Source organism: Salmo salar, chromosome 15 (assembly GCF_965601325.2).
Source record: "Salmo salar chromosome 15, fSalSal1, whole genome shotgun sequence".
NCBI classification, from domain to species: domain Eukaryota; kingdom Metazoa; phylum Chordata; class Actinopteri; order Salmoniformes; family Salmonidae; genus Salmo; species Salmo salar.
In genome coordinates this window covers 76507044-76519900 of record NC_138305.1, presented here as the reverse complement: position 1 = coordinate 76519900, position 12857 = coordinate 76507044, and the positions used below count along the sequence as shown (strand labels likewise).

General features: G+C 44.7%; 1 protein-coding gene across 3 annotated transcripts in view; it reads right to left on the bottom strand.

Moving 5' to 3' along the window:
• Nucleotides 1-12857, bottom strand: part of LOC106572186 (agrin) — a 259715-nt gene that overhangs the window by 46853 nt on the left and 200005 nt on the right. For all 3 annotated transcript variants that reach the window (XM_014146121.3, XM_014146125.3, XM_014146126.3), the window contains 4 exons: nucleotides 5498-5640; nucleotides 5092-5197; nucleotides 1380-1499; nucleotides 772-936 (listed from right to left, as the gene is read on the bottom strand). In XM_014146121.3, coding sequence (XP_014001596.1) covers nucleotides 772-936; nucleotides 1380-1499; nucleotides 5092-5197; nucleotides 5498-5640 — 534 coding nt within the window. The remainder of the gene's footprint in view (nucleotides 1-771; nucleotides 937-1379; nucleotides 1500-5091; nucleotides 5198-5497; nucleotides 5641-12857) is intronic.

Here is a 12857-nt window from a genome sequence, read left to right as displayed (position 1 = left end):
TATCCATTGAATAATTCAAGTAATCGTCTTTGAGGCAAATTGTTTTTCCATCACTCACAGCCGAAAATATTAACATATTATAGTCATCCAATATTTGTCATGTTTGCGGATGACGTGATGACGTCGTCGCTGCTCGTGCTGCTTCCAACGTGCACTAAGTTGTAGTGTGTAGCCGTTATCAGCTCTGTAAAGCAGACGGCAACCACCACGAAATGGTGTATGCAAACGTGAGTGCATTACGTTGAAAACAACGGTCGGCCATCTTGGACGCTGTCTCCAGTTCATATATACCTCAGGTGTAAAACTCACAGGTAAGGCCACAGTGGAGACAGACAGATAGTTCCTGCTGTGGACTGAAAACCTCTGAGGATCTCGTACTGTATTGCCAAGTACTCTTTTCACAAGACTTAGCAGTCACCATCAAAAAGGATTGTGCGCACACACACACACACACACACACACACACACACACACACACACACACACACACACACACACACACACACACACACACACACAAAGGAATTGAGTCAATGTCTCCATATAGTATAAGCCATCAAGCAGATACTTTAACCCAAAGCGGCTTACAGTATTGCATGCATACATTTTCGTACTACCGGCCCCAGCGGGAATCCTATGATCCTTGAGTTGCAAGCGTCATGGTCTACTAACTTCGCTATACAAGACAATAACTCTTCTGTTTCCTACGTAAGGACAGTTGATGACAAGAAACGAGATGGAGAAAGAGACAAGAGGAAGAGGGTCTCTTACGTGTGCAGCCGCTCAAGTTGTCTGTGACGATACCGCGGAAGTTCCAGAAGCTTGGATCGCAGCGATCGCACTTCTGTCCCCCGACGCCGGGCTTACAGGAGCACTGGCCACTGCCCGGGTCACAAGTCCCCTTGTAGGAGCCGTACGGGTTACACTGGCATGTACCTGGGGGACACACCAATGACATGGCTGACTGAATGACTGAATTAATTAGATCATTATGTACAGCTACAACATCAAAGCAACAGCAGACCGTGTCCAGGCTCACCTCTGACCCCTTGTATTATATCCATCACAATGGTATTAACTTATTGACCAGATGCTCACAATCAGCCTATCGTAGATCATCTTATTTCCATTGAAACTAAACGTACGAAAGAAAGATGATCTCAGTGCTACGATGCTTTTTGGAAACCCAGCCCTGGCCTAGACTTGAATCTGTATCCATACCTTTAGATATCACTTTATATGCAGGTTTTCCTTTTAAAGAATTGTATGCTAGACTGATTGTGAGCATCTGGTCAATAAGTTAATGCCATTGTGATGGATATAATACAAGGGGTCAGAGGTGAGAGGTCGGATGTCACGTGAGGGGTCGGCACACTTACTGGGGCATCCGGCAAGTCCCACACCAAGGGCCGCCGTCTTGTTGTCACGGCAACAGCCATAGACTGACAGACTGCAGTGTTCCTGCGCTGTCAGCTTTGTCGGAGAGGTGGCCGAAATCGCTGATGAGGGGACGCAACGGACAAGAAAGGAGAAAAAAAAAATTTCAGAGTGACAGAAGGCTCTTTTAAAAGGAATTAGAAGACACAATCTCTGAACAACATGCAACTTCTAGTGAACAATGAGTTTTGCCTGGCGGGCCAGGGGTGAAGAAGCTGGCATCTGGCTTCCAGATAACAATTCTATTTTCCCAGTCCTGACAATGGCTCAAAATCAGAGGGAGAATTATGCCATTACCTCCAGTGCAGTGAAAACAAACAATGGTGTTCCTAGTGGATTTGCAACAGCTGACATTTGCCTCTTCCTAGGAGGCCTATTCTTTTCATTTGTTCTCCTGTGAAATTGCAGAGCGCGACACAGCGTCGCTACAAGCTCGCAGAAGCAGAAAAAAACGAGTCTGCAGCTGAATTTGATGGACTGGGCCAATCTGTGAGCGTATGTGTGTAGTTGTTTTGTCTGTGGGAGCACCAGATTCCACCGCGACGTGACAGCTCGAAAACCGTATACAACACACCCCAAACAAATATCTCCCCCCAACAGAGCACTTGTGTATAACGGAAACGAGAGAGGTATGGAAGGATGGAAGGAAAAGAGGGAGGGGGGGTGTTCAACGGCTAAGGCAATATATTATTGCTTAAACTCTCTTCAGGCCTTGGATCAAAATGGCCGCTAGTGGTAGAGTTGGGACGAAGAACTCTCCCCCTCGCTCTCTCTTTCTTTCTTCCTCTCTTGTGTTCCTCATTTGGAGTTTGGAGGCTGCAGATACCGGCCCATAAATCACACTGTTACTGGTGTGGATATGAGCCTTAGCCTAATGGTGATGACTTGCTCTCTCTTTTTCCAGTGCTTTTCCACTCCAGCGATGAGCTTTGGACACAGTTCATTAACTTGCCACTTTTCAGCGCTCCCGCTACTATCTGTACTGGGCCTATTAGGACAAGAGAGAACTTTTAATTTCATATGTTCTTCAACCTATTGGTTTTCCCTCTACAGTGACCATTGTCTGGCACAATACAGCTCTCTCTGATGTGCGAGTATTACTCTGTCTCTCTATTGCAAGGTCTGCTGCTGCCACGGCTATGTGCTGCATGTAGCCTTTTGTATTTCTACAAGGGGAGAGTTGAGTACCCGTGCATGTAGCAACGGTATATACCGCAGGATCTTTTTTAGACGTCATGAAAACTGGGTCAGTGATTCCAGTTTTCTGATAGAAAATGCAAAATAGGACATCTTGAAAGTTCTTTGAGACAGCTGTCAAAGATCAAAGAACTCAGACAGGCATGATGAAACATTTTCCCAGAGACACAACACGTGAGGTGTTTATAAACCACATAAGACAGTAAAAAACAACAACACAAGGTCGTGTTGAATTCAAAACCCCCTTCGTCAAGTTAAGGAAGTCAGGAGCTCCCCTGAGTTTGAAGGCTTGGAGGTCAAACCGCGGTCAAAGACACGTTCCTCCATGCATAGCTAATGAAGAAAGGCCCAATGAGATTCCAATTGATCTGAGCTTTTTGGGAAAAGAAGAGGGCCCAGAGCTCACACACACCAATAGCACTCCACAAGAAAAAAGGGATTGATTCTCTGCGCATGGTGAAGAAGCGTGACAGAAAGCGCCCCAAAGTGGCCAGCTTAGGAAGGACGACTTTACAGGGATGTGAGTGTGAAACCGGGGCGGAGAGCTCTCTCCATCTCTCTCTCTTTCGTTTGCTCCCTTGCTCTTTTTTAGGGCCGCGGGGAATCAAACAGGCTGCAGTGATCACACAGAATATCTTATCTGCCCTTTGCTTCACTCTGGCCTACTACAGAGAGATGATGGTTTACACTGCCAAGGCAGGGACCTTGAACAAGACGTAGAACAAGCCTTCCCTAGCATCTGTGGTGGCAGTCTAGAGAACATTTCCTCTGCAATCTACATAATGACAAAGCGAAAACAAGTTTTTTGAAATTTTTGCAAATGTATTAAAAACAAAAACAGAAATACCTTATTTACATAAGTTCAGATCCTTTGCTATGATACTTGAAATTGAGCTCAGGTGCAATCTGTTTCCATTGATCATCCTTGAGATGTTTCTACAACTTGATTGGCGTCCACCTGTGGTAAATTCAATTGATTGGACATGATTTGTAAAAGGCACACACCTGTCTATATAAGGTCCCACAGTTGACAGTTCATGTCAGAGCAAAAACCAAGCCATAAGGTCGAATAATTTGTCCGTAGAGCTCAGAGATAGGATTATGTCGAGGCACGGATCTGGGGAAGGGTACCAAAACATTTATGCAGCATTTAAGATCCACAAGAACACAGTGGCCTCCATCATTCTTAAATGGAAGAAGTTTGGAACCACCAAGACACTTCCTATAGCTGGCCGCCCGGCCAAACTGAGCAATCGGAGGAGAAGGGCCTTGGTCAGGGAGGTGACCAAGAACCCGATGGTCAATCTGACAGAGTTCCTCTGTGGAGATGGGAGAACCTTCCAGAAGGACAACCATCTCTGCAGCACTCCACCAATCAGGCCTTTATAGTAGAGTGGCCAGACGGAAGTCACTCCTCAAGCCCGCTTGGAGTTTGCCAACATGCATGTAAATACTTTCAGACCATGAGAAACAAGATTCTCTGGTCTGATGAAACCATGATTAAACTCTTTGGCCTGAATGCCAAGTGTCACGTCTGGAGGAAACCTGGCACTATCCCAACGGTGAAGCATGGTGGTGGCAGCATCATGCTGTGGGGATGTTTTTTAGCGGCAGGGACTTGGAGACTAGTCAGGATCAAGGCAAAGATGAACGGAGCAAAGTACCGAGAGATCGTTGATGAAAACCTGCTCCAGAGCGCTCAGGACCTCAGACTGGGGCGAAGGTTAACCTTCCAACAGGACAACGACCCTAAGCACACAGCCAAGACAGGAGTGGCTTCGGGATAAGTCTCTGAATGTCCTTGAGTGGCCCATCCAGAGCCCGGATTTGAACCCGATCGAACATCTCTGGAGAGACCTGAAAATAGCTGTGCAGCAACGCTCTCCGTCCAACCTGACTGAGCTTGAGAGGATCTGCAGAGAAGATGGGAGAAACTCCACAAATACAGGTATGCCAAGCTTGTAACGTCATACCCAAGAAGACACAAGGCTGTAATCGCTGCCAAAGGTGCTTCAACAAAGTAAAGGGTCTGAAAACTTATGTAAATATGATATTTCAGATTTTTAAATATTTATAAATGAGCAACAATGTCTAAAAACCTGTTTTTGCTTTGTCATTATGGGGTATTGTGTGTAGATTGATGAGTAAAAAAAACGATTTAATCACTTTTAGAATAAGGCTGTAACCTAACAGAATGTGGAAAAAGTCAAGGGGTCTAAATAGTTTCCAAAGGCACCTTATGTAGGTATCCAATCGGGGGTGGGAAGCTCTCGCTAGTCAGCTTTGGCGCTGTGTTCGATAGGCTACTGTACCAACCAAAGTGGTGTTCAGAAGAAACAACAGGATTTCTAGCCGTTGCTTTATGACAAAGTACTAAGATGGGTGAATTAAGTAAGAGATGGGTTATTACTCTGGCTGATCTTAGATCAGTTATGGTGGGGTGTCCAGGCTGCTCACCTGTGCAGGGTCCCTGATTCTGAATCAGCAGGTGCTCCTGCTTTTCACACCTAGCCTTCTTCATTTGACATTCGTTGCTGTAGGTCTTCCCATTTGAGCCACACACCTGAGGAGAATCATAGTCATACTCACATGAATGCTGGAATGTATGAGCGTGTGATTTAATTTCAAAGTTACTCTAAGTACCCCATTCCTTTTTAAACCACGTAACATTGCAAGCACAATCTCAATCTGAAAATGTTATTGCACAAACATTGACTTTGAATGTAAATGTCAGATGTCATGCATTCATTACCTAGGAATTACCTAGACTTGTGGGAAACTGAAAACCACTTCTATTGCAGTAAAACCACATACAGGTTTGTGGTTGTTTGTGGAGGGCTAACTTACGGAGGATAAGGCTTACCGGGTTGCGAGGCACGCGATGGCAGTCGAAGTCACAGACACAGCGGTCGTCCTCTGCGTCCTCGTCCCACGATCCTCCGAACATACGACACCTGTCCTGTTCACAGCTCTCAATACCTGACCCCGATCCTCCTGAACCACACTCTGCAGAGACCACACACAGAGATTTTTTTATTTATTGTTATTATCGGCCCAGCACACACACATAAGAAAACGTAACATTTCGATACACACTTGTAAAAATGCCTTACATCTTTTTCGTCGTCCCCAAAAATTAAAGCCGAGTTCTTGGCAGAGTGTTTATATATTCAGAGTATGCCACCTTTAGGATATTAAAATGTCCTTCACGTTGACGCTGAGATAGAAACAAAGGCGCTGCTGGAAGTACAAGATAATGACCAACCATGGAGAGGACCAGCGATTGACAAAATAAATTAGGCACAACATTGCAGTGCCACCAGTGAGGCATCCTTTACATTTCAATTAAAGCTGAGGATAGTGGGAGGAGGGAAATATTACCCCTTGCATCCCTGCGAGGGGGAATCAATACGAGAGAGCCTGTTTCATTGACACAGATTTCCTGATAGGAGGAAGCCGCTAATTATACGGTGTTCCGTAAGATCCAATTATCAATCCACTCCAGACTTTGTAAAAAAAAGTAGTTCAGCCACTTTTTGTACCTGCGACTGTGAAAGGTAAACTTTCGATTTATTTTTAAACGGTACACTTCACTGGATCAAAGAGATTTTTGAAAATAGCTCTTCGGAGAGCGTTACAACAAGCCATTATTATTTCCGAGGATCGGAGACTTATAAAGCTGAAACATTGAAAAAACATTTTGGAATACAAACTACATAAAGATATACATACAGATAGAACTCACAAGATAATGGGGGGGGGGGGGGGGGGGGAAGAGAATGAGATGTAAATAAGAGTGGACACATCCAGCTTGACTGCAATGATTTATTTAATACAAACAAAATGGGAAGGAGTTTGACCATGGAGAATGAAAGGGCCCTGCTTTTAATGTTCTGACAGTTCACTTGTTACACTTGCAAGACTCCTGGGGAGAGGCGAGAGAGGGAGAAGGAATGGGGGAGAGAAGGAATGGGGGAGAGAGAGACAGAGAAGGAGAGAGACCAAAAGAGAGAGAGAGAGAGAGAGAGAGAGAGAGAGAGAGAAAGAGAGCAAGAGACAGCGAGCCAGTAGTCCACATGCGGACAGAGGAAGATGTTCAAGTATGGGAAAAAGTAATGTTCATTAGTGTCAAATCTCTTTATCTTGAAAAGTATCCAGTTATGATGCAAATTCTCCTGATGACATTCTCCAGACCAGTTATAATGCAATCATGTACAACATTAATTAAACAAATATATATATGTACTAGGGAGTCCAGATGCTTCCCTCCTGTCCTCTGTCTCAGTCTCCTTTTTTGACCGTCTGACTCAGTCCCATCTGTATTGACGGGCTGCTTTAGCAAGGCCCCCGCTGGCCCTAATGGGGAAATCGATGTTGTAGTCCTGGAAGTGCCACTTAGCATAACCCATCTCCTTAAGTGGATTATGGGGCAGGTCACACTGTAGCGGGGCGCTGCTGGGTCCAGAGGAGCAGCAGTCCGTCTCATTGCCCTGATATGGGTCATCACCAATGGGCTCTGACAGGCTCGAGGGGTCGATACAGTGGAAGGGCATTCACTTCATTAGGCCCACGCACAGTGAACAATGGAGGAACTCCAGAGGCCGGGAGTATTAAGGAGAGTACACATCAAACTCAAGACAAATACTGTCTTTTTTTAATAATTTTTTTACAATACTGTACACCAAGGGTTCCCAAACTTTTTCACTCAGGCATTGGGGAACATCCTGCGCCCCACTTTCGCGTGCCCACCACATCTCTTTCTAAGGGCTGTCCACGACACGAACTGTTCACACTCATCTTGTTGGCAGAGAAGAACATTTTGCAGGTTTAAAGCTAATTCTCTTTAAATTCTATACATTTTGCCATGTCTAATGTGTATTCATGTGATAGTTGAGTGACTCAAACATTACAACAAAATCTATGGGCTAAAAAAACCTAGCTAAAAACGTTAGCTGACCTTGGCTAGTTGATCTGGACATTTCTGACAAGTTTTAAATTGCTCTCTAAATAGCTCTCTGCCGACCCCTCAGTTTGGGAATCACTGCTGTACACAACAATTAAACACGAATCCAATTGTTCGTATTCGCTATCAATGTGACTGCGGTAAATGGACACGATAGAAAGGAATTGTAAAATGGATTTGATACGACTATATGAGAGGCCATTTTGTGAGTGTTCTAAAGCTGTGACGGTGCAATGCAAAATGTCTGTCAGTGCCACATGATGAGCGAACACGGTATCTGATCCCAGACAGCGACATGCCACGATGACGGGTTCCAATGCAAACGCACAAGTCAACTGACTCCAGAGCAGCTGTTAAATAAACAAGGCCCTGGCTTGCCTGGCCACCTGAGTCCATTTATGCAAACTCAGCAGGAGAAGGGAAACGTGGGAGTGAGCCAAGAGAGCATTCGCCACCCAATTAATATTCCGCTCATGCCCCCCTGACTCAAAGAATAAATAAATATAAAAGAAAAAAAAGAAGAACTAAGACATTGAGTAAATAAAAGTGAAGGGAGGGAGGGAGGGGGCACTAATTAGCTGTTGGTTTTTGATGTGGCAGCCACCCGCACTGCCTATGAACCTTTCAATTAGCAGGGAAGATGTCTGCATCAGCTATTCTCTCAGCGCCTGTGTCTGTCTGCTACTTTTACTCAATCATGTCATAACCAGAGTCCATTTAACCAAGGGATCTTCGTTAAGTTGAGCAAATACAGAACGGCGGAGACTCCGGAGAGATGAAGAAAAAAAACCTGCCGATTTTCGTATTTCTTTTTTTAAAGAGAAGAGCGAGAAAATGTGTGAGGGAATAAAACTGATAGAAGCAATGGAGGAGAAAATGTGTGCTTCTTTTATAGCACGAGGTGATGACCCGATGGAGGGAAGAAGCAGAGTGGATGAGGGTGGGTAATTGGAGGGAAACTAGAGAAAGGTCATTATTTTTTGTTATCTAAAGTTTTTTTCTCAATGATTCTGGTGGTTTTTTATGCAAACAAATTCCAAATGTGCTAAAACTGCACCAAAATCTCAGGAAAGGTGCCATGGTATTCATGCCTTCCTTTCCATCTATTCAAATTGTTGAATAGATCAACTACAATGAAAGTTAAGACCAGACAGAGCCAGCATACAGGAACTCTACAAGACGTGATGTTATTAATGAAAGGCAACCACCATCTCCCTCACTGCTATCTGTCGGGCAGGCTAACAGTGACTACTGGACTGTCCACTCCTCTGAAACGTCATTACCAATTAATACTTTTTACCCAGATTTTTACACATCTTGGACATTTACTTTTGCTTTGTGGACGTAATGGGAATGGGGCTTCTCATGCCACTCAATGCAGGCCCAAATCTTGTCTTCTACAAAATGGATGCGACTACCTACGACAATTCTACGTGTGTGGCTGCATGGGGGCACACTCACGCTGAAGGATTCTGCTCTCCGACCGGCTGGATGTACAGTAGCTGCCTACCTGTGTGCTGCGTGGGAGAACTGTGCTACCAGCTACTGTTTGTGTGTTTGACTTTTTGTGTCAGTGTGAAAATGGAACCAAAGGAGGCTTTGGGGATGCGTCTCCCACCTGTCCGTGGGCCAGCTGTGTGCCTGCAGAATAAAATAACGGACATGGGTCCAACGCTGTCACTGAGAGGTTTACCCTGACGGTCAGACAAATGAAATGAATTTTACTAGTACAGTAGGCCTAAATGCATTTTACATGCAATTTGCAGGTTAGGCTACTGTTGAATGAACATGAGAATAGACTACATCCCTTTGATGCATTTGATTGATGAAGCTAGAATTTTTTGGGATGAGACACTTTTTGGACGATTTGAACTACAAAAAAGAAGTATGTGGACACCTGCTCGTCGAACATCTCATTCAGAAATCATGGGCATTAATATGGAGTTGGTCCCCCCTTAGCTGCTATAACAGCCTCCACTCTTCTGGGAAGGCTTTCCACTAGATGTTGGAACATTGCTGCAGGGACTTACGTCCATTCAGCCACAAGAGCATTAGTGAGGTCGGGCACTGATCTTGGGGGATTAGGCCTGGCTTGCAGTCGAAGTTCCAATTAATTCCAAAGGTGTTCGATGGGATTGAGGTCAGGGCTCTGTGCAGGCCAGTCAAGTTCTTCCACACTGATCTAAACAAACCATTTCTGTATGGACCTCGCTTGCTGCACGGGGGCATTGTCATGCTGAAACAGGAAAGGGCCTTCCCCAAACTGTTGCCACAAAGTAAGCACAGAATTGTCTAGAATGTCATTGCATGCTGTAGCGTTAAGATTTCCCTTCACTGGAACTAAGGGCCAAGCCTGAACCATGAAAAACAGCCCCAGACCATTAGTCCTCCTCCACCAAACTTTAAAGTTGGCACTATGCATTCAGGCAGGTAGCGTTCTTCTGGCATCGGTCAATCCCAGATTGGTCCGTCGGACTGCCAGATGGTGAAGTGGGATTCATCACTGTCCAATGGCGTTGAAAGTCACTGAGCTCTTCAGTAAGGCCATTCTACTGCCAATGTTTGTCTATGGAGATTGCATGGCTGTGTGCTTATTGGTATTTCCATTTGGTGAAGTTTTTTGTCAATTTTGGTTAATAGCCTATGTCACTCTGGTTGTTGGAGCTATCTGTTGTATGGTGAACTTGGGCTTCATCAAAGTTTATTTGTGAGTAAATCTGGCTTTAATAATAGCCCATGCCTTCCCAGCCACTGACCTCACCGCACGTCACCGGTGTGTTTGTGTGTGTATTTGTGTGTGCGTGTTTGTTTTGGAGTTTATTAGGAAGGGATCGAAAACAGCGTGGCTTTGGTAGGCCCAAACACGCAGGTGGCTTGTTGCTCGGACCTTTCCCTGTATGTTTTCGCTTCATTTGCCAGCCCCTCAGACAGTCAGCTGTTGAAGGATGTGACAACGCGTTAGTCCAAATAAACCCACCCTACACGAAGAAAGATTGAGCAGTAGGGAGCTCAGAAAAGAGAGAAAGGGAGAGGAGGTTTCTTAGCAGGATAGATAGATAGATAGATAGATAGATAGATAGATAGATAGATAGATAGATAGATAGATAGATAGATAGATAGATAGATAGATAGATAGATAGATAGATAGATAGATAGATAGATAGATAGATAGATAGATAGATAGATAAGCCACTGATTAGCTTTTGATGAGCTCTTCTCCACCCACCCACCCACCTCCTCTCTGTTGTTCTCTCTCGATATGTATTGGGTAGTGGATAGTGCATTGACTCTGCCGTGTGATATTTTCACCCATAATCCTGTTTAGTAAATGTGTATTCAATTAAAACCGGCCTGGGCCCCAAGGTGATGCACTACGCTCCCCCGCCACTTTGTCAGTGTCGACAAAGGAGCTGAGCCCGGGCCTACCCGAGTGTGAAATTAAACAGGTGATAGATTCCCCCAGTATAGAACACTGTCATTTTTCATTACCCTAAATAAAAGGGGGGAAAAACGCTTCCATTTCACCCTGTGACAAACGAATATGGTTTTTAAGTCAGGTCTAAATAAACAAATAAATTGTTCAATTGGCCGGAGTTGGAGGATTCAACCAGCACTGTAGACGGGAGAGTGGTGGGTAGGGGTTGTACTGTAGGCAAGTGCCGATAGGAAAGGCTGCAGTTGGTTCAATAGGTTGTGATAGATCAATACATTGACTAGTCCAATGATATAATAGGACTATAGGGTTGGGTCAATTTGATGCACAGGGTTTTAAAGACTTAATTAAAAAAAAGAAGGAAAACATGTTTTTAAAGACGTATAAATTGGAGTTTGTTTACAGAAGAAAGTAGTTTTTCAATCAAGATTTTCCCAAAACATTGGAGGAAAATTCTAACCCTGTCCCTGTTCAAAATATGAAGCTACTACAGCTACCCCATTAAGAATGTCCTAGCTTTTAGCAGTGGGGGGTTGTGCGTCAGTTATCTACTAGAGGGGAAGAGGAATGGTGACAAGGCGTGGAACAAAAAGAAAACTGGACCCGTGTCCCCTGGGGGAGGTTTATCGATCGGACCCGATCCCATCTCTGAAAGCAATGTGATCTTTATGTCAAGAGACAATGCTAGTTTGATGGAGAGAGGGCAACGTGGTGAGACAATAGGGATGGTAGGGGGAGAGACAGAGAAAATAAAATACAACATGTTTCTTTTGTTACTGGCTGATGGCTTTTTGAGAACTACAATGAGCAAGTGAGGGAGACAAACGGGGGGCTGTATGCTATCAGAGAGAGAGAGAAAGTGAGAGAGATGGAAGTTGGAGAGACATTGCAATAGAGAGAACAAGTGAAAGAAACAGGAGAGAGGGGAAGAGAAAGAAGAGCTAGAGAGGAGAGAGAGAGGAGAAAGAGGAGAGAGAGGAAAGAGAGGAGAGAGAAGAGAGAGAGGAAAGAGAAGAGAAAGAGAGGAGAGAGAGAGGAGAGAGTGAGGAGAGAGAGAGAGAAGAGAAAGAGTAGAGAAAGAGAGGAGAGAGAAGAGAGAGGAGAAAGAGGAGCGAGAAGAGAGAGAGAGAGGAGAGAGAGTGAGTCACCAGGCTTCACAAATAGATAAATGCCCTTGGGGTGCTATAGAGTAGAGCATCTTTGCCCACTGCCAGACAGCGATATGGGGCACATAGTGAAAGCGTGTGAGTGTGTGTGTATATACTGTTTACTACATGTGCAGTGTGTGCGTATAATGATTATACGGGGCACAGTGTGTGTGTGTGTGTGTTTGTGTGTGTGTTTGCGTGTGGTGTCCGAGCGTATGTGTATATAGTATGTGTGGAGTGTGTGTGTATAATGATGATATGGGGCACAGTGTGTGTGTGTGTGTGTTTGTATGTGTGTGTGTTTGTATGTGTGTGTGTTTGCGTGTGGTGTCCAAGTGTATGTGTATATAGTATGTGTGGAGTGTGTGTGTATAATGATGATATGGGGCACAGTGTGTGTGTGTGTGTGTATGTGTATTAAATCTCCAGTGTGTTTTATATGTGCATTTCTTCATGGTCCACATACAAAAGGTTACTCGACTCAGTCAATGAGTTCAATTGAACAAAACCAGCCGGGCGTTAAGAGCTGGCAGACAGAGCTGGCAGGCAGAGCTGGCTGTATACAGTAGAGTAGACAACGACACAGTGAGAGAGGGAAAGAACAGACACTGGGATGGTAGATGAAAATTATCATTCATGAATACTCTCACCCCTTTACCCCTCCCTCTCTCTGTCCGTC